This window comes from Ictidomys tridecemlineatus, chromosome Y (assembly GCF_052094955.1).
Source record: "Ictidomys tridecemlineatus isolate mIctTri1 chromosome Y, mIctTri1.hap1, whole genome shotgun sequence".
In the NCBI taxonomy this organism is placed as follows: Eukaryota; Metazoa; Chordata; class Mammalia; order Rodentia; family Sciuridae; genus Ictidomys; species Ictidomys tridecemlineatus.
Window position 1 is genome coordinate 5,845,215 of NC_135494.1, and position 26,838 is coordinate 5,872,052.

A 26,838-nucleotide genomic window follows, 5' to 3' on the forward strand; every position below is an offset into this window, starting at 1 on the left:
TATTTAAAATGATAGCTGTACAGAATATAAGTTTTTTGAGTGCTCAGCCTGGATATTTTTACATTTAAAATAAAAACTTCAAGGTAAAGACTTTATGCATGGTTGTATGAGAGTACCAACTGCCTAGTACTGATGATTAAACCCAGGTGGTTTGCCACCAAGCAACATTCTTAGACCTTTTAAAATTTTATTTGGACACATGACCTTGTAAAGTTGCCCAGGCTAGCCTTCAACTTGTGATTTTCCTGCTTTACTTTACTGGTTTGCTGGATAATTAGACATGTGTCAAAGTATTTGGCTTACTACTTCAATTCTTGAGGATATGATTTAAAATAATTTTTTTTTTTAAATTTGTGATTTACAATTTTTTTAAAAAAATTTATTCTGGTCTGGGGTTGTGGCTCAGTGGTAGAGCGCTTGCCTGGCATGCGCGAGGCCCTGGATTTGATCCTCAACACCACATAAAAATAAATAAACAAAATAAAGGTATTGTGTCTAACCAAAAAATAAATATTAAAAAAACCCAACTTGTTCTAATTATAAATGATAACAAAATGCATTTCGATTAATTGTATATACAAATGGAACATAACTTTCATTTCTCTAGCTGTACACGGTATAGAGTTGTGCCATCTAGAATGATGATGTTCATCTTATTCCTAAACCGAATTTGTGAGGAACAGTTCACAACTATTGAATATAGTTTTATAAACCAGTAATACCTTACCCTAACTCTAAGGATTTTCAGTTGGTGTGGGATGTGGCCTGGGTAGTTAATATTTTTCAAAAAAGCAGTATTAGGAGATGTAAACATAAATTAGACATAGAATCTGACTGTTAGAGACAAAAGGGTTAAGTGCTTAAGTTATTTTATAATAGAAGATGAGAAATTTCATTTAAAACGTTATAGTCAAGAGGTGTAGCTCAATGGTAGAGTGCTTGCCTAACATATGTGAAGCACTGGGTTCTATTCTCAGCACTTCATATAAATAAATAAAATATAAAGGTCCATTCAACAACTAAAAAAAAGAAAAACAAACTTCAAAACTTACACAAATTTGCAGACAGCCACACTCAAGCAAATTCCATCTCATCATCTGATTAAAATCTTTTCTTCATTTTTAATATATAAATATAAAACAAATTGAAAGTTATGAAAAGTTCTTACCTAAATTGGCATACATTACAAACAAATTGAAATATTGTTGTAAATGACGCCCATGTTCTGAAACTTCCCTTCTCAGGAGATTTAATACTGCTTTTAGTAAGTGGTCACTCAAGCTCAAGTTATCAGATGTCTGTGAATAATAAACTATTAGTTATTTTTATCAGCAACAGCATTTATAAACTGTATAGTTTTATTTGCATAAAAAAAATCATGTTCATAAATACTGTAAAAGTTTCATGAAATAAATTATTAAACATAATTGCTTTGTGAGAAAAAAGAACTGCAATAAAGATCCTTTATAATGTTTAAATTGTAAAAATAATAATGCATGTTATAATTTTTGCATTCAAGATACTTAACAAATTTTGTAATTATTAATTATGTTATTATAAATCAGCATACAGGCCTTAAAATTTACTAAATAACTACAAGTGACTCATAGAAACTTCTCTTCATCTTTTCAGATTAATGATTAATGATCACTATTTTCACTATCATAAAATAATTTTTAGGAACCACAGTATCATAACATTTATGTGTAGACACATTTCTGCATGGTAAATATGTCATACTCAGGCACATAAATATGCTTCTTTACACCTGTTCAAAGAAAACCTTACTTTCAAGTATTTAATTAGAAAGAAAGTATGCAGTTACCTGACTACAATGTGGACCTGGCGATGCAAAAGGTGAAGGAGAAGAACCATCTTGCAAGGAAAAATGTGCAATAAATACTATAAGTTTTGCAAACACACCCCTCACTTCTGCACTAGGGCACTCCAGAAGGTATTCAGAGAAACGATTTGATACATTAAAAAGAACATTATGAGCAAACCAAAAACGCACATTCTTGCTGTGACGAAGAAGAATGCACAAAGCATCATACCTAAAATAGAAACATCTATGATTATGAATTTTTATTAATATGCTTATTTTGGTTGCTATAACGAAAACAAAGAGTTCTCTGAACCAAATAATGATCATGATTGGTTATAGTACAAATATGAAGCCAGGTGACTATCTATTTCCATGTTAAAGAATGAATTCAGGAGTCTCTGCAAATATTTTCATCCTTTAATGTGAATGATGCTGAAAGAGTTGTTAAATCAAGGAGCGATAATAAAAACTCCTCTATACTTTTAAAATCAGCAACAACTGAGGAATATAGCAATTTAAATATCTACCTTTTTAATGATAAGCAAGAATTTTACTTAGTGAAGATAAACTTAATATTTTCATGATAAACAATACTGAAGATATAAAACAAATTAACAAAAGAAAACCACATTTTCAATAATATGGCATATTTAGATTAGACATTTTTAATAAGATTTTTCTTAGCATCATTGTATCTTGAACTAAAAGACCCATATTATAAAAAAAATAAATCAATATACTAAATAAATTCAAGTACAATATGAACGAAATCTAAAGCCATGTACCAGTCACTGGCAGGGCCACGAACTATTTTCTTGGTATGAAATCCAGTGGTAAAGAGGAATCTAGCAGCAAGTTGAATGCTAATCATAGTTATTTCTTCTGCTTCAGGTAACAAGTAATCTTGTCCTTTAAATAAACAGTGCACATGCAATCAAACAGACTTTATTTTCAGGTTCCAGGAGTAATGCTTAGTGATTATTTTAATACCTCACTAAAACATGTCTTTAAAAATCAAACAAATGCTTGAGTCAAAATAATTGTTTCAGTAAATAAAAGCACCTCTACTTTCTCCAACACAAAGCCTCACTTTTTTTAAAAAATATTTTTTAGCTGTAGATGGACATAATATCTTTATTTATTTTTACATGGTGCTGATGATTGGAACCCAGTTCCTGATACATGTGAGGCAGTTGCTTTACTACTGAGCTACAGCCCCAGACCTTAAAGTCTCACTTTTCAAAGGTAAGATATTTTAAAATTTTTACTTAATAATAGCTTGAACTGAAAACGCTGATACGTTCACATGAATTAAGGTTAACAGGTATATTAAAAAAAAAAAACTGAAGAAAATATTTAAACAGAGATTGATGTCTGACAAGAAATTCTAAAAATAAGTTAAGAATTATTTTTTAATAAGAAGAAATTAATTTCAAGAAACTTACCTGGAGCAGGATTTAAGTAAAGAGCATTACATGTAAGCAATTTTTTCACAAACTGAAAATATTCTAAACTATACTGCATTCGATTATGCATAAACTGCACATTTTGTTTCCATACGCTTCTCTCAATGGCTGGTGACATAATAATCTGATGGGATCTAGTGACAGATAACTCTGAAATGTATCTTATCATCTTATCATCTTCATCAACTGTGTCCATTCGCTCATAAAAAAGTATATAAGCATTCCACCATCGTTTCTGCCGTCTGTATGACATACGCTTCATCATATGATCAAATACTTCTCCCATGTATTCTCCACCAAAGCATTGATTCTTCATTTCTTCATCATCATCCATTTTACATTCTGTTACATCTCCATCATCAAATTTATACCAGTGATCTCTCTCACCATCTTTACCATTCCTTTGAATGATGTAAGAATAATAATGTCCACCGCTTGCTTGACCACTATGTACAAGCACACCTACAAGCCTGTATTTTGTGTTTCTTGTATTCTCACTTTCCGACTGCTCCTTCTGTCCAATCAACTGACTCTCTGAGTTTATGTTATCTCCTTCCAGCTTTGCAACACCTGCTACTGTGTAAGGTTCCATATCCAGTTCGCGGGGAAATTCAAAATAATCATTGAATTTGATTGCACATTCTCTCTCCCAATCATAGTCAAATCGTTTCAATTGGATAGCAAGAACAGGAGGCAATTTTTTGATTAGCAAGCGTTTTACTGTATCAACCTGCAATTAGTAAATAATATAAATGCAAAGATGGAAAGAATCTGTTAAACTTCATAAAAACATGAAATTTTCACAATATTTCGTTACCAAAATAACACAGGGCAATTAAAGAATAATTTTTAAATAATGTTCACCAAGCCTAAAAACATGTAAATAACCTCAGTTTTTTACAATTTGCAAAAACTAGTAAGTAAAACACTACCTGGCTACCTGGTTGTATTCTTTTCATTTTTTTTATTTTTATTTTTTGAGAGAGAGAGAGAGAGAGAGAGAGAGAGAGAGAGAGAGAGAGAGAGAGAGAATTTTTTAATATTTATTACTTTTTTTTTAGTTTTCGGCAGACACAACATCTTTGTTTGTATGTGGTGCTGAGGATTGAACCTGGGTCACATGCATGCCAGGTCAACCGGTTGAGCCACATACCCAACCCCTCTATTGTTTTCTAATGATTACTTTTTTTAATATATATTTTTTAGTTGTATGTGGACACAATATTTTTATTTATTTTTATATAGTGCTGAGTTTCAAACTCAGTTCCTCAAACATGCAATGCAAGTGATCTACCACTAAGCTACAACCCCAGCCCCTCTAATAATCACTTTAATATTTACTTTTATACTAATAAGTAGAATTTGCTGTAAGTAATGATATCAGCAATTATTACATGACTTATAAGTCATGTAATACACAGCTATTCGTGTATTAATGGCTTTAATTCTTATTAGCCTTTGAAAAAAGTACTATTACTTTAAAGAATGCAGATTAAGCCAAGTTTAATGGCATATACAGGTAATCCCAGTGACAGGAGGATCCCGAGTTTGATGCTAGCCTCAACAAACTAGCAAGGTCCTCAGCAATTTAGTGTCTCAAAATAAAAAGCCAAAAAGGCTGGGGACACAGTTCAGTATAAAGCTCCCTGGATTAAATTTTCAGTCCCAAAATGAAAAAGAAGAAAAAAAAATGCAAATTAAAGATAGCCAAAAATAAGAAGAAACTGACTAACTGTCAGAGTTGTGGGTAAATAGGCAATATGGCTTTATAAAATATAACCCAATTAATGTTTAAAGCCAAAACAATACAGGCAACTTGGAGATGAGAAGGCATGACAGCTGAGAAAAAGACTTATCTGTCACTTACTGTATTTTAAAAAACATGTTATCATTTATTATACAGAGTTTTCAAAAATAAAACTAGTTGGCTGAGTCTAAAAATCAATTGATCTGGTTGATCAACTTCAAGCAGCTTTAAAAATTCTATTGCAACAAGATGAAATTAGTAAAATTTCTGAAATAGAAGGGTAATTTAGAAAGTAACATAATATTTTTAGCATTAACTCTTCAGATTTAAGTTCAACAGTGACCTATTTCAGAGCACAGATGAAAACAATCTTGTTAAACTACATAAAAACATGATATCTTTTACAATATTCTTTTGCTGACACAGCTTTTAAAGAATTATTGTGGGGCTGGGGATGTGGCTCAAGCGGTAATGCGCTTGCCTGGTATTTGAGGGACACTGGCTGCAACCCTCAGCACAAGAAAGAAAGAAAGAAGGGGGGGGGGAGAGAGAGACAAAGAAAGAAAGAGAGAGAGAGAGAGAAAGAAAGAAAGAGAAAGAGAGAGAGAGAGAGAGAGAGAGAGAGAGAAAGAGAGAGAGAGAAAGAAAGATGTTGTGTCCACCGAAAACTAAAAATGTCTTTAAAAAAAAAAAAGAAGTATTGTGGCTCTTCTAACCATAATACTTAAGTAGAAATGGAGCGGTTATCAAATTTTGAGATTGAGGACAAGCAGCTCTGAAGTTTCCCAGTTCTAGAAATGTAATCATTATTTTGAAAATTTTACAATACTTACCTTAAAAAAATATGAATCGTTGATGAATTTTTTCGAATTTTATTTATTTATTGGTACGTGGTGCTGAGAATTGAATCCAGTGCCTCACAAATGCTAGGCAAGTGCTTGACCACTAAGCCACAATCCCAGCCAATGCTTACCTTTTTATCACATTTTTCACAACGATATGCATTTGCACCTTCCAATAAATCTCCTTTGATATACTGTTCCAAAGAATCAAGAAGATTTTGGTGATTTCTAATGTCAACATTCAAAGTTGTAAAAGATTCTTCACATTCGTACCTAAAGGTGTTATTTAAAAAATAATCAAAAGGATTCATTCTTTAAATTTCTAACGGTTATCTTTAGTTGAGGTGATGAAAAATAATTTTGCAGTACTTACTGCATAATGTCAAATCAATCAGTCATACAATGTTATTAATAAGTAGGAATTATCTTTTATTAGTCATTTTATTTTGTACCGAACACTATTTGATTCTTTTATGCTTATCTTCACATTAATTAAATACATGCTAGAGGGCTGGCTAAAGAGCTAGGGATGTGTCTTGGAAGAGGGCTTACCTTGCATGCACGAAACCTTGGGTTCAATCCCTAGCACTACAAAACAAAAACAAAATGAAGATACATCTCGATGCTCCCTTTAAAGAAGGAAACTAGAGCTACAAAGTTTGAGCTTCCCCCTAATGTGGGATGGAAAGCACACTGTCATCCAGGCCCTCTTGTTCTATCTCCTCCAGGCTGAGTCTGTTGCTGTCCACCTTTTTCATCCTTTAGGAAGTGTCCTGGGTTCAGTACCTGGGGATGCTGAAGGCTCCAGTGCTGCTTTTGTTTTTGGAAGTGCATCTATCTGGATTCCAGTACAGGGAGTGTTGGATATCAAGTACAGGACCTCTGCTTGCTAAGCAAAGACTATATCCTAGTCACACGGGCTCCAGCTTGATTCCTGTGGTTGACTACAGGACAGAGGACAGCTGAAGCTCAAAGACATCTTTTTAAAGCAAATTGTAAACAGATGTTTCTGAAAACAAATTGTAAACAGATATTTCTGAAACCTTCCAGATTTTTCCTAGAAGAAGATATGTCTAAGAAGAGAGATTATATCACCAAATAAGATTGGAAGGTTCTACTAAGATGAAATTTCATAAGTGAGGTTCTGTGGGAAGATGTTGCTTATGACAAATGGGAATATAATTTTGGGGAGGATGAAGATGAGTATGGGAGTCTGAAAAGACAAGATGCCAGAACACTGGAAGGCAGAAACAGCCTTTTAAGCCCAAAGCTGCCAGAAGAATACAGCAGAGGGGCAATGCAGCCTTTTGGTTTTATGTTCATGAACACATGTTGCATAGCCAGAGCACTTGAAATTTCTACCACTTATAAACCAGACAGACTTGGTAATCATTTAACCTGTGACCTTGTCAAAGAAAATGTAATGAGGGCTGTATCACAAAGGGGAGAGATCAAGTTCAACTCTGAGTACAAGAACATGACAACTGTAGAACCATGGAGCGTGGAAATAGAAAATTACTAAAATGAGACCCAAAGAATGGGGCACTGTTGCTAAAATGGCTTAACAAGTCTCTTGATAAAACAGGCTTAGGCATCAAAGGTGAAGTATACAGTACTGGCTCAGATGTCAAGCCAGGGGGTTCTATCTATACTTGACTTAGCAGAATGCACACTAAAACTGGATACAGAAGCCCAAGGTGGGGTCTGATTTTCTTATCTGTTAAGGGTGTGTGTGTGTGTGTATGTGTGTGTAGGCAGTGCCAAATAGGTCCCACAATCCTTCAGAGGGCTTTTGTGGAATAAAGTCAGCTGGAAAATTATCAAGAAAATCCTATAATGCTCAAGAAATGTTTAGTGAGGATGTCAGGATGCTTTGTGTTCCCAGGTGGGTAGCACTTAGAACAATGTGCACAGCTACAACTCTGGAAGACCCAAATGCACCTCTTGTCTAAGAGATCCTTCCTCTCTCTTTCTACATCCTGGACTGTGACTTCACTGGGAGCTGTCAGGTGATGTGAGCAAAAGGAGGGATTTGCAGAAGTGAACATAGATTTAGGAATAAGTTCTGACAAGATTGCAGTGTTGGAGGAGCAGGCAGCAGTGGTCAAATCACTGTAGCTGGGCCTTGCATTGGGCAGTCTCTTCTGTACACAAGCTGGAAGAAGTTTGTCTCCATGACAACTAGTTTTGATGCAAGGGGGAAAAAAAGTTTTATTAGAATAACAATAATCTTTTCTGGCCAGGGGGAAATCATATAGCAATGTGACAATTACTCAGGGACCTACTCTGATACAATGTTTAGGTGATTCTACTGTAATGGTATGACTGTCATGGAATGCACTGATACAAATCTAGATGGTAGAGGACAATCCCTGACATGTCCTTTTGAGAGAATTAAAGAGAAATGGCACACTGTTGATAGCAAATTTTTAAAATATTTTTTGTTAAAGTAGGAGGAGTATATTCTAAAACAATGATAAAAGCATACTGAACATGAAATGAAACACAAAAGAGTAAGAAAAGATAATGAAACTAGGGTGAGAGATAGCTGGTAGACAATTTTGATTTCATTTGAGGTGCAGTGGTCATTTGAAATGAGGTTTGTCTAGCCTCACTGTTTCCTATATTTCTGTTGTATCATCCCTAAAGCAGAGGAAGATAGTAAAACACTTGTCTCCAAGTGTTCCCTTTCTGTTTCCAAAATTCTAAGAACAATAACGAGAGCCTGGTCTAGAAAAAAAAAAGACATATATTATTTTGAAGAACACTGGCTTGCTTTTGTGCACACTGGGAACCAGGGCAAGATGTATACCAGGAGAGTTGCTCTTTGAAAGACTGGTCATATAAACAAACATAAGCTAAACTAATCTTAGCTAATGCTGATGATGCCATTGCTTCTGCAGAATAACACACCAAAACATATATATCTACATATATATAAAGTTCCCATCCTAGACTGGAACTGAAGGCAATCTGGAAAGGCTGAGTCACTTGGCCAGTCGGCTATCATTATACCATGAGAAGAGAAGTGCTGTCAACTGTCACACTTTTTGGAGCAGACACTAATCTCTTGTAAATTTCCCCCAACAAATCATGTACCTCCCATTCTGTCTCCAGGGACTTATCTTTGACTTTTCTGCAACATACCCTATCCACCTGGCACAAATGGACTTATGCAAGAAAAGCTGTTCAAACAGAATTCATGGTAAGTTTAAGACTTATCAAGTTCGGAACATGGTTATTCTAGACTTTTTGTTTGTTTGGTAGTGGGAATTGAACCCAGGGACATTCTAGTACTGAGCTACATCTCCAGCCCCTTTCATGTTTCTTAAAAAGTCGTTTTAGACTACTATTATTACTAAGGGTGAATTTTTAAGTGTTTTTCAATTTTTGTACAAGAAGCTTTTCTAACAAGTTCAAAAAATACAGTCTATATTGCTTCAGTATATGGTACTATCTGGTTATAAAAAGAAGTCCAGATTAAATAACATGAGAATGAGTCAGCAGTCCAAACTCAGGTAATATTTTATAACAGTGACCCAAAATTTGTCATGACACATATGATAAAATCAGAATATGAGATAGGAAGAATACAGTCTCAACCATTAAATTTATCAAAAAGAGATGAGTAAAGTACAGGAGATATATTTAGGTCACAGACCTTAATATTTATAAACTTTTAGTCAGGAGAAACAGGATAAAAACAAAAATAAAATCACTTATATAAATGAGTTATACAAATTGCTGTATGATCAGATATCTGCCTTCATAAGAAGAAAAAAAGAAATCCTGAACAATATATATATTCCAGAAAAATTAAAATATTCTAAAACCACAATGCCCTTTAATATAAGACAACTTGGGACTTGTATATATATCTAACAAGAAGTTTAGTGAGCATGTGTACTTTTGAATTTTGGGTATTTTGACTAAACAGAATAAAGTATTAATTTCCAATTACTTTTAAAAGATGAAAAACTGAAAACTAAAAGAAATAGGTTATCAAAAAGTGATATACTTGTATTTCTTAAATTATGTAAAAGTTTTCAAAGGACTGAAAGTTGGCTAAGTGAAATGAATGCCTCTCAACTTGTGAGTGAGTAGCATTATGAAATGATGAAAAAATTTCCTTTATGTAGTTATCACTTTTTGCTATATTAGTTCTTACCTTCAAAAGGACCTGCTTTACTAAATGTTTATATTTAACATGGTTGAGAAAATTTTCTTTTTTGGTACCAGGGATTGAACCTAGGGGTGCTTAACCACTGAGCCACATATCCAGCCCTCTTTTTTATTTTCTTTAGACACAAGGTCTTTCTGAGTTGTTGAGGCTGGCTTTGAACTTGTGACCCTTCTGCCTTAGTCTCCTGAGGTGCTGGAATTATAGGTGAGTGCCACCATGTACCACTGAAAATATTATAGTATTGTGGTGAGAAAAAATTTCAAATCAACATTACATCAAGTACAAGTTTTGAAGTAAAACATTCAAATGATAATCATCCATTAACGACCTTTCTGAATGAAACCAATAGCTTTTTCTTTTCATTAGGAACTTAAAATTTCCTTTTTGATTATATCAAAGCCAAAATATAGTCCCTTCCTACTAAATCATTTGATATGAAAATATACCTGAAATATTTCAAGAACAAGAAACTGATGAAGACTTAAAATTACATTTAGAAGACACATTAATATATTTCATCAGTAAATTATATTAGAACAAAGAAGGTCTTTTACAACAGTATTTGTAGGCTTTCTTAAAATACCATTTTACGTGTCGGGATGACAGAGCAAGGGTAAGAATGCATGAGGAAAGGGGGCTGGGGATGTGGCTCAAGCAGTAAAGCGCTGGCCTGGCATGCGTGCAGCCCAGGTTCAATCCTCAGCACCACATACAAAGATGTTGTGTCCGCCAAAGACTAAACAATAAAAAAACAAACAAACAAAAAAAAAAGAATGCATGAGGAAAGAATGAAACACTAAAAATATTCCTTGGGAGAAAATTCAATAAAAATGTGGGAAATTGCAAACACCTGTAAATCCTTCACAGTCCTAGGCATTTGGCAATAATTATTATACTCCAAAATACAAGTGAAAATTTTATTTACATTGGTCTTTTTTAGGACCAATATGTACACATTGAAAACACAGCAACTTACCTATGTGGACAGCCTTGGCAAATCTTCTGATCAGCAAAGGAACCTCCTAGGACTTTACTCAATATAGCTGGATGTCCTAAAGCTTTTAAAGCTTCATCCAAACTATCCACCAAAGAATTAAAAAATTCTAAGGCATCATGCTGCTCACGAAGATTAACAGGTTCCCCCCAAAGCCTATTAAATAAATGGAAAAAACCAAGAAATAAGAGTCCCAAAATTTCATCTTCATAACAAAATAACAAAGACAACAGTAACATAATCTAAAAGTTTATTCTTTACATAGGGAAGATAAAATAAAGAAATGCAAATTTTATAGTAAAGATATTGGAAATAAAGCTCATAATAAAAATAATATTGCAGAGTTAATGAATTATTGTAAAACTTTTGGTGTAACTCAGATTGATGATAGAATGTTTGTTTTATGAGATACAGTATTTCATATATTTTTTAATTCAAGTAGTATCATTTTCAAGTCAGAGAAACCCAACATATGATGATACTAGAGTTATCTTTCCTCGAAATTCTGTGTTTATTCTTTGTGTAATTCAGTAAAATAGTCATAACACTTCATCCCTAAAGCATTTTTCCAAGTGAAAAGAGAAAAAGAAAGGGCTAGGGCATTTGCTTAGCATGTGTGAGAGTCACTGTGTTTGATTCTCAGCATCACATAAAATAAAAAATACAACTAAAAAAGAAAAAAAGAAAAAGTTGACCATTTTCAGTACTATAAGTGATTCTACATTTTATGTGAATCAGTTCTGAGAAAATTAAATATCAACTAGGTACACACAAAATGAGATATTGTGGCACATGCTTGGGATCTCAGATATTTACAAGGCTTACAGGTTTGAAGTTAGCCTTGGAAACTTAGTGAGACCCTGTCTCAAAATATTGAGAAGAGGGCTGGGATCCTGGCTCAGTAGTACAGCGCTTGCCTAGCATGTGTGAGATGCTGGGTTCAATCCTCAGCAAAAATAAAATAAAGGTCTGTGTCCAACAAAAACTAAAGAAGGAGGAGGAGGCAGGGAGGAGGGGAGAGGAGGAGGGGGAGGGAAAACAGGGGGAGGGGGAGGGGAGGGAGAAGGAAGAGAAAGAGGAGGGGAAGGGAAGGAGAGGGAGGGGAAGGAGGGGGGGACGTTAATATCTATATAGAAATAAAATAAAATAATAAATAACTTAAAAAAACCCAAAGGCTTGGTTGATGTAGCATAGTGAGTTCAATTCCCTAGTAATACCAAACAATCACAACCACCACCAAAATAAGAACTACTATTGGCAAAACAGATGATGTGGTGGAAAGTACCAAGAATATCTACTTTAACATTATTCATACCACAACTGGAGAATGTATTATTTTTAGCAAGTGTATGGCAATTTTTTCTGAATTTGCCATTGAGCTACACTGTCTTATTCATCCACATCAGGGTGAATTTTCACAATTTAAAAAGATTTGACTACACTAAAAATTCATTTTAAATTTATATAGATTAAAATGGGTGTGATGGTGCATGCCTACAATCCCAGAGGCAGGAGAATTGCGAGTTCAAAGCCAGCCTCAGCAAAAACAAAGTGCTAAAAGCAACTTAAGAGAGACCCCCTTTCTTTCTCAAAAAAAAAAAAAGACCATTCTTGCAGGAAACAGGATGTTAAATTTTACAATGGTAGAAGTTATTCAACCACCAAACAATATTACAACATAAGTCCTAATATTAGCTTTTGTAATCAGACACTTCTATCATTAATTCCTGTCAACTATTTATTTGTTGTCCAGATAAGTAGACTTTTCTAGGAGTCTAAGGGAGGCAGGCAGTATGGGTAGCCTAAGGAGGTTGTTTTAAATTAAAACTAAACAGAAACCCCCCCAACTTAAAACTAAGATTTTTTGAGTTGCATCTGAGATGTAGTTCATCTTTTCAGATCATGCTTTTATAATTTTTAAGGGTTTGTAAAGACTGTTATCTCTAACTCTTACAGGTAGTTCTTTTCCTACCAGACTATTTCCCCTCTCATACATGTAATGATTAGTTAGCTCCAGAATACTCAATAGAAAATAAAGGTGACTTAATTTTTGCAGCTTTTTTTACTATAAGCAATATTTTCAGTTTATCTCAACTCTATACAATCTCTCCAGAAGTAAGGTATGTCACTAGTTTCTCTGTCAATGTTCTACCTTGCATTATAGCCTAAAATCTTCAAGTTAATAGCTCCTGTAGAATTCTTATGTTTCCTATCTCACAGATGTTAGTCACTCTTTTTCTTTTCTTTTTGATAGACCAGGTAGGTCATAAGGTCATAATTTATTTGTAGTAAGAATTTGCAAAATTATATTATCTAAATGCTCTTGGAATCAATTCCCCACAGATCTGAGCAAAAAGTGAACTTCTTAACCAGTTTCCCCACTGGCAGGTTCTTGCAAAACTATATATGTATTGCAATTATCAGGATCAGCACTGATACCAGTGTAAGCTTCAAACACATTCAGATTTCCTTAGTCTAGTTCATACGAATTTTTTGTGTATGTGCCTGTAAACAATTATCATGGGTATGTCTGTTTCTATTATGACAGTCAAGATATAGAACAGTATTTATGGTATCATCAGGATCTATTAAGTTTTATATTTATACCCACAGAGCTGGGGGGATGGTACTGGGTGGCTCAGTGGCAGAGTTCTTGCCAAGCGTATGTGAGATCCTAGGTTTGATTCTCAGTAATACATATAAATAAATAAAGGTCTATCAGCAACTAAATACAAAATTTCAAAAGAAAGAAAAAATAGAGCTGGGGATAAGGCTCAATGGCTGAGTGACCCCTGTGTTCAATCCCTGGTATCCCCCCCTGCCCCGTCAAATGAATAGTTTTTTAAATCATAAAATGTTACTATAGCCATTTTAATATCAATTCAGCCTATTCAAGAACATGAGAGATCTTTCTGTTTTCTGAAATCTTTAATTTCTTTCTTCAGTGTTCTATAGTTTTCATTGTAGACATCTTTTGCCAGTTTTGTTATATTAATTTCTAAAAATTTTATTTTTTTGTTTAGACACTGTAGAACCTAATATTTAACTACTGAGACACATCCCTAATCCCTTTTTTAATAAAGACAGGGTCTCAGGTTTCTCTGAGTTGCTTAGGGACTCAGAAGTTGCTAAGGCTGGCTTTGAATTTGAGATTCTCCTACCTCAGCTTCCTGAGCTTCTGGGATTACTGGTGTGAACCACTGCACCTAGTGTATTTTATTCTTTTGAGCCTTCTGGGAATGGAATAGTTTTCCTAATATAAGATCATGTACCAGGAAAATTGTGATATAGTTTGAGCTCCTTTTCCTATTTTTATCCCGTTGTTTTTTCCTTGCCCAACTGCTGTATTATCATGTATAATTAAATGAAAAAAGTAAAAAGAAAAATCTTAAATGTTTGGGGAAAAAATCCAGTAGTAGTATTCTACAACATGAGAAAATTACATGCAAGTCAAATTTTTTGAAAATTGCAATGAAGCAGCAATCAGATCATACTGTCTGCAAACTTATAAGAATGTAATCTAAAAAAGACTGTGTGATGGGTGCAAAAACAAAAACAGAAACAAAGTTAGGGGAAAAAACCCAAACTCAACCTACAAAAAAAACGAGAGAACAGACCTCTATGTTAAAAAGATTCAGAAGGCTAGTAGCTAATTGTAGTGAATGAATCTTGATTTGTTTTTAAAAAATTAACTATAGAAAAAATTAAACTGAATAAATTTCAACTCACAGATGTTTAATAATACTACGGAGTTTAGATGTGAAGTTAAGGTCATGATTATGCTTATTTAAATACCATAGACAACAGAAGGATTTTAAGTTTAGATGTGAAGTTAATGTCATGATTATGCTTATTTAAATACCATAGACAACAGAAGGATTTTAAGTTTTAGGATAGTGTCAGCAACTTAGAAAGGTTCTAAGCAACTTTGTAGAGAGTTGTGACAAAGACTGGGAAAGCAGTGACTGAGATTGGGGGTCTCTGAAGATTTCATGGCTGTGACGCACCTACTGCCTGGGACTGTTTCTATGCAAGGGCACAGGATACCTATCTGGTATGGTAATGTCCCACCTGAGGAGGTTATGTGCAAGAGTCTTACCAGCTTCAACTTTGATCTCAGGCTCACAGCTCCAGGGGACAGAGGAATTCTCACGCTTGACAACCACAATGTTTCTTTAGCTCTGCTACTCCTGAACCTGTGGTCTTAACAGTTACTTTCAACAAAGGGCCTCCACTGCAATTGTGGAAAAGCTGCATAGATACTTCTAGTTCTGTAACTTTGCTGAGTACAAAAAATAATGCTTGCAAAGACTTTAACCTGATAATGAGGCATATATAAATAAAGACTGCTGGCATAACTCTTCAGATCTGCTTGTCCATCAGAGAGCACACCTTCATCTGATCCCAGCTATTTATCTTGACATCTGTGCATTTCTTTTTTAATCCCCTATCAACCCTTGTCCCCCAGTTTGACTATATAGGATGCTGCAGTTGGTAGCCTCAGATCCAGAGACAGGAAAACTTCTTCAATAACTAGATAAGGGGTGCTCCTGAGGATGCATCAGATAAAAAAAATCCTTTAGGTAAGGAGGTAAGGATCCATTAAGGGTCACATGTAAAAACAAGGGAAATACAGGATCCAAAAAAAAAAAAAAAAAAAGGATCATTATGTTTCTGTGTTTAAAGATATGCTTTAAAAAAGAGGTAATTCTGTTAGAAGAGCTCAATTGTTATACCAGAGCTCTCATTTTCTGATAATAAACAGGAATTGGATAGTGGGGCTTAGGGGGATGGACATACTCAAGGTATAGAAGAAGGGGGCTCTGGGGAGGATTCTAATAAGGACATTGAAGAGAACAGGGATTTCAGAGCACTGGAGATTTTAAGATATATCCTTTTTTTAATATTTATTTTTTAGTTGTAGTTAGACACAATGCCATTTATTTATTTATTTATTTATTTATTTATTTATTTATTTATTTATTTGTAAAGCTTTGCCTTGCACATACTAGGCAAATGCTCTATCACTGAGCCCCAACCCCAGCCCAATATATATCCTGTTTTTGAAGATATGATCCTAATAATTCCAGCCAGAGGCTTTGTTGAGCCCATTCCTTTAAAAACTCTTAAAAAATCTGAAGGTACAAATTCCATATATGGCCCCAGAGCTCCATTTGTACAAAGCTTATTAGAATCTCTTGCCAATGAAGTTTAATTCCCAACAACTGGCTTACACTAGCTAAGATCTGCTTTTCAGGGAGTGATTGAAAAATCTAAATGGACAGAACTTAGTACAAAAAAGGGTGACAGAATCAAGCTTATGATGTTAGTATCATTTTAAAATGATGATTGGAACTGGACAATTTGCTGACACAATTCTCTAGCTGAATTTTGATATACAGGTCTACCTGCAAATAAATGCAGCTGCTAAAAAAAAAAGACTTGGAGAGAGGGGCTAGGGTTGTGGCTCAGAGGGAGAGCACTTATCGAGCATGTATGAGGCACTGGGTTCAATCTTCAGCACCACATGTATATAAAATAAAGATATTGTGTTCACTTATAACTAAAAAATGAATATTAAAAAAAAAGGAAAAAGAAAAAAGGAAAAAAGACTCAAGAGAGTTGCCAAATAAAGGAGAACAGACTATGGGCAGCCCTAACATTAAACTGGGTCCTGATGAACCTTACACACATTTTGTGGTACAGCTATATCAAGCTATTAGTGAAGTGATTAAAGAAACAGATGCTGACAATTTAGTGGTTAAAGTTGGCTGTTAAAAATGCTAAGAAAACCTGTCAGGAGCTCATCCATCGTTATAATGAGAAAGAAATGGTTACTGATTTTGTATGTCTCTGTACTGAAACTGGGAACATGTATGTTCAAAGAGTAACTTTGGCTAAACCCTAAAAAATACCTGGTAGCTTCCTTGGAAGAATAAAAATTCTAAAAGGCAAATTTTACTTGTGGACAGAGTGGGCATTTAGCCAGAGACTGAGGAAAGCTACATGGCCAAAATATAAAGACATCCCAAACCAGGCCTGTGTCCTTGTTGCCACAGTGGTAAACACTAGGACAAATGTACGAAGATCTCAAATGAATACACATGGATAATATTTGCCTCTTCAGAAGGGAAACAAAAGGCAGGCCAGCCCTGGCCCTGTCAAACTGTGGGGACACTGTCACTCACTCCAGAGCAGACACAATCCTGCCAAGCCTTTCTTCTCACCATCTAGGACCTGTAGAGCTGCTGTGATTAGTGCGGCCAAATTAACAGGTTCTGTTGAGGGGCGATGGGAGATTGAAAGATTCACAAACACAGAGCTTAAAGATTGAACAGCTGGGGTCAAGTAGAGTGCTGCTCTCTGATGGAGAAGCAGGTCTAAAGAATTACATCAGCAATCTACATACTATAACTGCAATGTGCAATGTTAGGAACATTGTGCAGTTCTCAAGAGAGTCCATTGATTAAAAGTTACTAATTCCAGGGCAGATTAAGGAGAAGTGGAACAGGTGAAACATTGTGATTATTTTAGCATGGAAACTCCTTCACTCCTAGGAGCTGTGTGCCTGAGAATAAGGTTGAAGTTGATAAGACTCTAGCATGAAGGACATCCCCATAGCAACTGGGCATCCTATGCCTTTGCACAGAAACTTTCAGAGTCACCACAGCAGTAAACTTATCAGGAACCCCAATCTCAGACACTGGTCTCCCAATCTCTGTCACCATTCTCCACACAGGGCCCCAGCAGGATGTGCAGAATTAAACCTCCACCCTACTGCCAGGAATGTACTGATACCAAAAATAGGCCAACACTCATTGGTATTTATGGCCCTTGGCCTTCTGTCACAGTAGGACTTATATTGGGTCAGAGAAGGCTAATTGTGAAGGGATTTCAAGTACTGCCAGGAGTAATAGATCCAGATTTTACAGGAGAACTAAAAATTACCAATTCTATCGTTCAGGAACTTCCAGAAAATAATTTAGCTCCATTCCTCTTTTGCCTTATTGATCAACAAGAAAAATTTCTATTACAAATACTTAGAGGTGGTCAAGAATTTGGCTCATCAGATAAGACATATTGGGAATAATTAGTAAGGAAAGATAATTAGTAAGGAAATAATTAGTAAGGAAGAACACTTTCAATTCGAGCTTAAAATAAACAAAAACAAAAATTTCAAGGTATTATAGACCCTGTGGCAGATGTATCTGTTATTCCATAATATACTGGCCTAAAAATTGATCTTCTATACGAATTTGGAAGGTTTAGGTAATATTTTTCAATCTGTACAAAGTGTTCAGTATATTCAATGGAAAGTCTCAGAAGGAAACAAGAGAATTTCAATCATTATAGTCTTAAAAGTTTGCCAGTAAATTTATAGGGTTGTGATATAGTAACAAGTCCTTTTACTAATGACTCCTAGATCTGTGGTCACTTCTCAAATGTTTGATCAAAGATTTATTCCCAAAGGATTCAGCAAAAATCAACAAGGAAGGAATTCTCCAGTGGCACAATCTTCTCAATGGCCCCTTATTGGGGGGAAGCTTCAACCAACTCATATAGTAGACCAAGAAAAGCTATAAGCTGGTCATACTGAATCTACTTTCAGTCCTTGAAATACTCTAATTTCTGTAATTAAGAAAAAAATCTGGTAATTGATGGATTCTCTTGTCTCAGCATCCTTCTTTCATGGCTATTACATGATTATCATTTAACTGTTACAGATTTAAAGGATTGTTTTTTTCATTAAACCGTCACATTCAGCTACTTGTAAGTGCTTTACATTTAGCATTCCATCTATTAACTTTAAGGAGCCAACTAAAATATACTGTTGGAAGATGTTACCAAAGTGTATGGCTAATAGTCCTATTTTATGTTAAACTTTTGTAACTCAAGCAATAGCTCCTGTGCAAAAACAGTACTCTAATGCGTATTTATTCATTATATAAATGTCATATTTTGGCCTATCCTGATTCAGGTATACTTTTACAAGTGTAAGCTCACTTAGTGTTTTTGATACTATGGACTTCTGTTTGCCACTGAAAAGGTACAAAACCACCTCTCCTTTTTTAGGAAGTTTAATGGAAGAAAGTAAAACTTGTCACCAAAATGTACAGATTAGAACTGATGTCTTATGTTCTCTCAATGATTTTCAAAAGTTAATGAAAGATATTAAATAGTTAAGGTCTAGTTTACAATTATCTACTACAGATTTGAGCACTTTTCTGATATTTTATATATGGATCCCTTTCAGGCCTGTGCTCAACAGCTTGCTGCAGAAACAAAAGTGGTGTTAAAGAAAGCTGAAACTGTCACTAAGATTGCACAACTACTAAAATTAATTCAAAGGAGCCTACACGTTTTAATATTTACTACTTCTCATATTCCTTTAGAAGCTATATGGTAGTCTTTAGGAGTTATCAAATGGCTTCATCTTGCTCTTTACTCAAACATCTTTAATCCCATTTCATGATCTTGTTTCTCAGTTTAGTAATCCAGTTCTACAGAGCCTTCTCTTATTGTAGTACTGTTTTTAGTCCAATAAGGATGGCTATAACAAGTGGCTTCTGTTGATTTTTCTGCCAAGTAGAAAATCATTATCCTCATAATAGGCTTTATTCAGTTTGCTAGAGTGTCTTATTTTTCAAAAATAGTATGTACTCAGCCAATACCTGAGGCACTTATAGTACTGATGGCTCCAGTACAGGTTAGGCTGGTTACTATAGTATTGCTAACAGTAAAGTGGTACAAACTTCTTACATATCTGCACAAAGAGCCGAGTTTCAAGCTCCCGTTTGTGCTTTGTTCCGCTCTGCTGAGGAACCAGTTAATATTTACAGTGACAGTGCTTATTCAATGGAAATTGCTATGCATACTGACAGTCAGTACAGGGCATCCTCAATCAAAAGAATTATTTCATTTATTTCAAATCCTACAAAGATAATTCAAATGCATCACTATCCTTGCTTTATTGGGCACATTAGAGCTCACTCCAAGTTCCAGGTCCTTTGGTAACAGGAAATGATAAACCTAATCATCTTGTTGCAGCTTGTCAACAATTAACTCCTCAAAACTGTACTCAAGCTTCTCGCACTTTACATCATCAAATTGCTTTTAGCAATTACAAAAGGAATTCCACATTACCCAAAACCAGGCTCACCAAATTATTTGTCAGTGTCCTCATTGTGTTGTACATACCTCAGTTTTTATCTATTGGACTTAATCCTTATGGTCTTCAGCCAAACCAATTGTGGCAAATGGATGTAATTCACATGCCTCATTTTCTTAAACAATGCTATATGCCCATGTTATCATTGACACTTGTTCTAATTTCATCTTTGCCACAGCTTCAATGGGAAAATTCATATTTTTATTTCCCATTGCTTGGCTATTTTTATAGTGCTGGGTCATGCATTATAAATTAAAACTGATAATGCTCCAGCTTATCTTAGTTCATCTTTTCAACAATTTTGTGATCAATATTGTACTGAATACCAAACTTGCATTCCTTAGAATTCTCAAGGCGAAGTCATTGTAGAGTGAGCTCTTTTAACCCTAAAGTTACAATTATAAAAACAAAAAGGGAGAAATAAAACCCACAAAATTGTTGAAATCATGCTCTTTTTGTATTAAATTTTGTGAACTATGATGCTGAGGATTGCATTACAGCTGAACATCATATGGCTCACACAACAGTAGGCTTGACAGGTCTGGTATAGTGGAAAGACAAACAGAACAATGGAATGGGCCATATTCAGTGATTATGTGGAGTAGAAGTCATGCTTTCATCTTTCAGAAAGCCCAGATCATCTGGGTACCCAAACATACTATTTGCCATCACCATGGAGGACCCTCAAAACCACAGTTCAAATGATTGAAGCTCATAATATAAGTGTTGATTCCATCACCCACTAACATCTTACTTAATATCTTACACCCACCAAGAAGAGGAAGAGAATTTATGAACCCAGAAGGTGGTTTGCCAATATGGGGACAATTGAAGAATTTGACACATCAAGATAAGCAGATTATAAATCAACAGGATATATTAAAATCTGCCACAATACTTGTGGCCATGTTGGCTTTGTCAAGCTGTCAGGTAAGTAGAGTTAACAGGGAAACTTGCTGGACTAACTTTCCAGATCCACTTTTAGTATATGCAGCTATGTGGACTGGAGAATCTTCTCCATTTTTTACTAAAGATGGACAAATGATAGGAGACTAATCTTTAGATAAAACATATTACACCTGTGCATTCAGCTGGATTAAATTGTACTGTATACAGTGGGATTGTACCTTTATGCTGGTACCATAATGACAATACTGGCTGTTTAAAAGCAGTCCAAGATGATAGACAGCATATGGGGAGCCAAGATAGCCAAACTCACTCACCCTTGGGATATAACTAAATATATTAAGATGTTTTTAAAAATGGAAATCCCCAATGATAGAACTGGGTGCCTTTCCTAAATGGATAGTGTGTGCCAACACTTAACCAGTATGTCATAATGTCTATAGTAGTGATGAATATATTTTGGATTGGTCTTACAGAGTTGATGAGGGACACCTAAATCAAAAATCTATGATCCCTGGAGAATTTATAAGGAACGTTCTGACCTTTAGTGGTGGTGGAATACAAAGAGACCTTTAGAGGCTTGACAGCCTCCCTACTACCTAATCTTGTGAATAAACATTGTCTTGTTGTGGCCTGTTTTAATTTCCAGAAATATGAAAGTAAACAGGACAACAAAAAGCATCATGCAATTATTATAAACAGTAAAGTGACTAAATGAGATAACAGAGGTCGGGGATACTTGTGTTATAATAACCTTCGTTTATTTTTGACTCCAGCTAATACTTGAGAGCCCTGGAATTCTGATACTGGAGTTCAAGTCTTACAATAGACTCATTCCCAGATAGGAGAAACCAGCATGCTCTTAAGTCTTGTTATAACTGGAGATTCAGCTTGATATCTGCTTTAGTCTCTATCATGACTGCTGCCATATCCTTATCCAAAGGCATACAAAATGCTCAATTTGTTACTGACTTGGCTAAATTTAAATTTAAATCTTGGCTGCCATGCTAACTGCAGATATACTTGTGTCACAGCTTCTCAATGGAATTGGGAGAAAGTTATAAATCACTTAATGGGCATTTGGTAAGGAAACAATGAGCCTGGATCTAATACATTATACCACCATAGCCAAGATATTCAAGAAAGTCAAATTGACTCTGTGGATCACACATGGCTTGCTAAACAAATACTTAATAATCTAAATGGTTTTACTCTTTGGAATATGTTGTGGTACAGTTTTGGATGCCAAATCTTCTGAGGAGAAATCTAATGACTCCAAGTTTTAACCCATCACTTGCATTTAAAAAATAAAAAAGGAACAGATGTGGAGAGTGGTGACAGAGACTAGGAGAACAGTGACTTGAGACTGGGGGTTTCTGAAGACTTCATGGCTGTGGTGTACCTGCTGCGTGGGACTGTTTCTGTGCAAGGCCACAGGATACCTAGTTGGTATGGTAATACCCCACCTGAAGAGGCTATGTGCAAGAGTCTTATCAGCTTGGACCTTGATCTCAGGTACACAGCTCAGGTACAGAAGAATTCTCATGCTAGATAACCACAATGTTTCTTAAGCTCTACTACTCCTGAACCTACCCACTTGACAGTAACTTTCAACAATGGGCCTCCTTGAGAGCAGCACAAAGCTCTTAACAGTACACACTGCAACTGTGGAAAAGCTGCATAGATGTTTCTAATTATGTAACTTTCCTGAGTACAAAGAATAATGCTTGCAAAGACTTTAACCTGATAATGAGTCATATATAAATAAAGATTGTTGGAATAACTCTTCAGATCTGCTTGTCCATCAGAGAGCACTCCTCCATCTGATCCCAGCTATTTATGTTGACATCTGTGAGTCTTTCTTTTCTAATCCCCCATCAGCCCTTGCTGGTACCATGCTTGGTTGTGTAGGACATGGCAAAATTTGGCATAACTCGTCTTCCAAAAAAAAAAAAAAAAAGGAATGAAGATGTAGCTCAGTGGAAAAGTTCTCCTGGGTTCATTCCCTAGTATCAAAACAAAACCCAAACAAATAAATGACAAACTACATAGAAAATACATCTGATATCTGCTTCAATTCAGAATAAAATTAAATCAAGGAGAAAACCTATATTCTCTTTTGTAATTCAAAATTTAACAAAATAAAAAACAAGTGATATGTTTAGAGAGTAAAAGCACTTAAGCCTTTCCAGTTGGGACAATAATAAAGAAAAATTGACTAAAAAGTACAGCTAGAGGACTACCATTATTTAAACATTAAATAAATATATGTTCTAACATATCTTTTAGAAGTTTAAAGTGAGTGCATTAGTTTTATAAAACTAAAGTGATCATTCACCCATTATTTACCTGAATTGTTTCCAAAATCCTCTGGGCACATAGTATTGTAGTTGGGAAGCAGCCAAATGACCAAAGATGACCTGAAGGTGTCGTAAGACACCAATATTATACTCTTTCCTATCTTCTGTCTTATTTAATACTGGTTTGTCTTCAAACTGATGAGGATATCCAAATACATCATCTCGGGGATCAACATTATTCTACAGACCAAAAACATCACTGATGAGCTAATTTAACTTTAAAAGTAGAGGAATAAGTTTAAAGAAAAACCAAATGGTAAATGACTTGCATTATTCTGTATTTCTTATTTCTAAATTAAACTTTCAATTTAGAATACTTGTGTTTTTTTAATAGGTCATAAAAAATTTTACAGGTGAGTTAGAAAATAATAATAAAATAATACTATTAAAGTTTCACTGGAGGTAGTAATATTTGTTCAAGTACACTAGAAGAGAGAAAAATAAGTTTACTGACTTAAGTAACTTCTGGGGACTAAGTTATTCTTTTTAAGATTCAATATCTTCTTATGAGAACTATTCTTCATGGTTAGTATGAAATAATTAGACACACAACCAGAATTATTAACATTCAATAAACACAGCCATAAATAAATGTAAATAAATAAATAACCATAAATAAATATAGGGTTGCTGTAGTAATAGTAGAATGAATAGTAATAGTTGCTGTAGTAATTATCTGACAAAAAGTATTTCTAGGGGCTGGGGATGTGGCTCAAGCAGTAGCGCGCTCGCCTGACATGCGTGCGGCCCGGGTTCGATCCTCAGCACCACATACCAACAAAGATGTTGTGTCCGCCGAGAACTAAACAATAAAAAACATTAAAAATTCTCTCTCTCTCTCTCTCTCCTCTCTCACTCTCTCTTTAAAAAAAAAAAAAAAAAAGTATTTCTAAAAGTCATAATCTCAATGTAGCGAAAGAGTACAATTTATTTGTTTTGGAGAAGTCTGAAGATCTTCCTGTTTTCTTTGTATTTGAAGTTTACTATAATAGAGAAATGAATAGTTCCTTTCCTTGAGAAGCTCAGTATAGGAATTAGTAAACACAGACAATCCTACTGAAAGAAAGGGCAGATAACATAAAGATGAAATATTATCACATTTTTTTGCCTGATTTATTTTTTCTATGTGATTAGCCATCTTTATATTTAACTCAATACTTTAGCAGGATGGTATGCACAACCAAATTTCAGCAGTGTGGTTCTTTTCTAGATTGTATACCCTACAGATACTAAAATGGTAAACTTAATCAGACCTTAATGCTGGTTGGGTATGCTTTATTAGATTCTAGAAGATGGAGGCAGGTGTATGATTCAGAAACTTCCTAAATGATGGATTATTACCTGACAAACTATTTCTGATCATTGAAGGAAAAAAACTTTAGAAGTGGGGAAAGAAATATTACCACTATTGTCATAATTCGACCCATACTTAGTTCTTTTTAAAAAATCTTATTTATTACATTTTTTCCAGTTATTGATAGACCTGAGAATCAAACCCAGGGTTTCATACATGTCAGGCAAGTACTCTACCACTGAGTCACAATCCCAGCCCTCCACACTTAGTTCTTATTGGCATATATGCAAGAAAAAGTGAAAGGCAGTTAATTTGTCTTCCATAATTCACATATTTAACAGCCATGTCTTAGTATATATACCCTGATCTGCCACTAAAACTTCACTTTTCTTTTGCTTTATCTACCCTGAAAACATCTGATAAGTAGCCTCAATAGAATAGACACAATATACTTTAAAAATTAAAAGAATGAAAATGTAATTTAATAGTCGATTTAATAGTCAAATACTTAAGACTCACAAAACATATTAACTGTGCTTGCCTGAAAGACAAACAGAAAACTGACAAAAATTGCTAACTATGGAGTTTTAAGTCTATTACATAATGAGCACTGTAATACACTAGGCAGTGGCTCAGAGATTCTAGCACTACCAACAAATAGTTAAAAACAATTAAAATTTACCTCAATGTCCTGCTTCTCATCCCCGAACATATCAGCATCTATATCACTACCTGTGCCTTCAACAGTAAGAATACTGTTCCTAATGGAAGGAATCATGTATAACTGCTGAATCACAGAATTCATATAACAAGTTGCACCAGCATTTTTGAGCCCCACAAATCCTTCTGGTGGTCGAGGTCCAACAGGTGGCAGATATTCCCACTCTGTAAGTGCTTCACAAGCTGAAAGAAGTAAAAAACAAGATGTTTATAATGTGAAAATAATGTTTCTGTCTGCTTGCAGATCCACTGGGTTAACTAATATTAGCAAAAATTTTGATCACTAAAGGTACTTCGCAATAGTACTATTTATCCTTTAATAACATGAGCTAGTATTATAGATCCTTACTGCAAACCTCTGGAGTTAATAGCATGTATAGACATCATGGAAACAATAATATATAGTATAATATTAAAATTTTATAAAATTTAAAAATTAATATTAAAATTTGATGTGTTAACTATACATACATTGGCTTTATTTATTTAATTTTTATATACTTGGCCCTTAAGATACTTCTGAACTTTTAAAATAATCAGAACATTATAGTTTGCTTAGTTTTAATTCAACCCAAGATCACTTAGGTTCAGATTCATAAAAAGCATGTCTCATATGAACATTTAGATCTTTCTTTATTAAGTATTAAGAAAATAACAAATGCTTTGTTCTATAACCACAATTTTATTGTGAAGAGCCAATGAGGCAGTGATATTTAATATAATGTTAAGAACTATAAATCACTTATATTCCCCTCTGCCTGGCTTAAAACCAAAAACAACATAAATATCAATCAATAACAGAATATATGGTTTAAGACTACATTGAACAGCAAATGGTGTAGCAAATAGAATAGGACCTGCATGTACTGATATATGTATTACTAATGAAAAGAAATCCAAAAAATAAAAATCCCAAAGTTAAAGAGCACTTTTCACAATATTATCAGAGATGACGGGAAATCTAAAAAAGACACAATCTATATACAATTTGCTTCAACAGAAAAAAAATTTCTGAATCACAAATATGATATTATAGAAGTCAGTAATTTTTAGCTTATATTTTCTTTATACACTTGAAAAATACAATCATGTAAATATATCAGCTAACTAAACAAAAAATGCAAAGGTTTTTATTTTTATTAAAAACAACAACAACAGAAAAACCACTATAAAGAGTAAAGTGCTTATCTAGGGTACTTGAGTTGCTAGATTAGTTTGATCCCAACCACTGAAAAGTGAAACAAAACAAAAAAGATCAACAACAACCAAACAACCAAAGTATTTCTTCCCTGGAGAGTCCATGGGACATATAAAGATATCATTTTAAGGGCT

At 34.5% G+C, this 26,838-nt stretch overlaps 1 protein-coding gene across 13 annotated transcripts in view; it reads right to left on the minus strand.

Moving 5' to 3' along the window:
• LOC144372005 (ubiquitin carboxyl-terminal hydrolase 9X-like) overlaps positions 1 to 26,838 on the minus strand; it is a 123,721-nt gene that overhangs the window by 9,266 nt on the left and 87,617 nt on the right. For all 13 annotated transcript variants that reach the window (XM_078035404.1, XM_078035402.1, XM_078035400.1 and 10 more), the window contains 8 exons: positions 25,469 to 25,689; positions 23,482 to 23,672; positions 11,040 to 11,213; positions 6,012 to 6,153; positions 3,271 to 4,021; positions 2,611 to 2,734; positions 1,826 to 2,054; positions 1,169 to 1,298 (listed from right to left, as the gene is read on the minus strand). In XM_078035404.1, the coding sequence (XP_077891530.1) occupies positions 1,169 to 1,298; positions 1,826 to 2,054; positions 2,611 to 2,734; positions 3,271 to 4,021; positions 6,012 to 6,153; positions 11,040 to 11,213; positions 23,482 to 23,672; positions 25,469 to 25,689 (1,962 nt within the window). The remainder of the gene's footprint in view (positions 1 to 1,168; positions 1,299 to 1,825; positions 2,055 to 2,610; positions 2,735 to 3,270; positions 4,022 to 6,011; positions 6,154 to 11,039; positions 11,214 to 23,481; positions 23,673 to 25,468; positions 25,690 to 26,838) is intronic.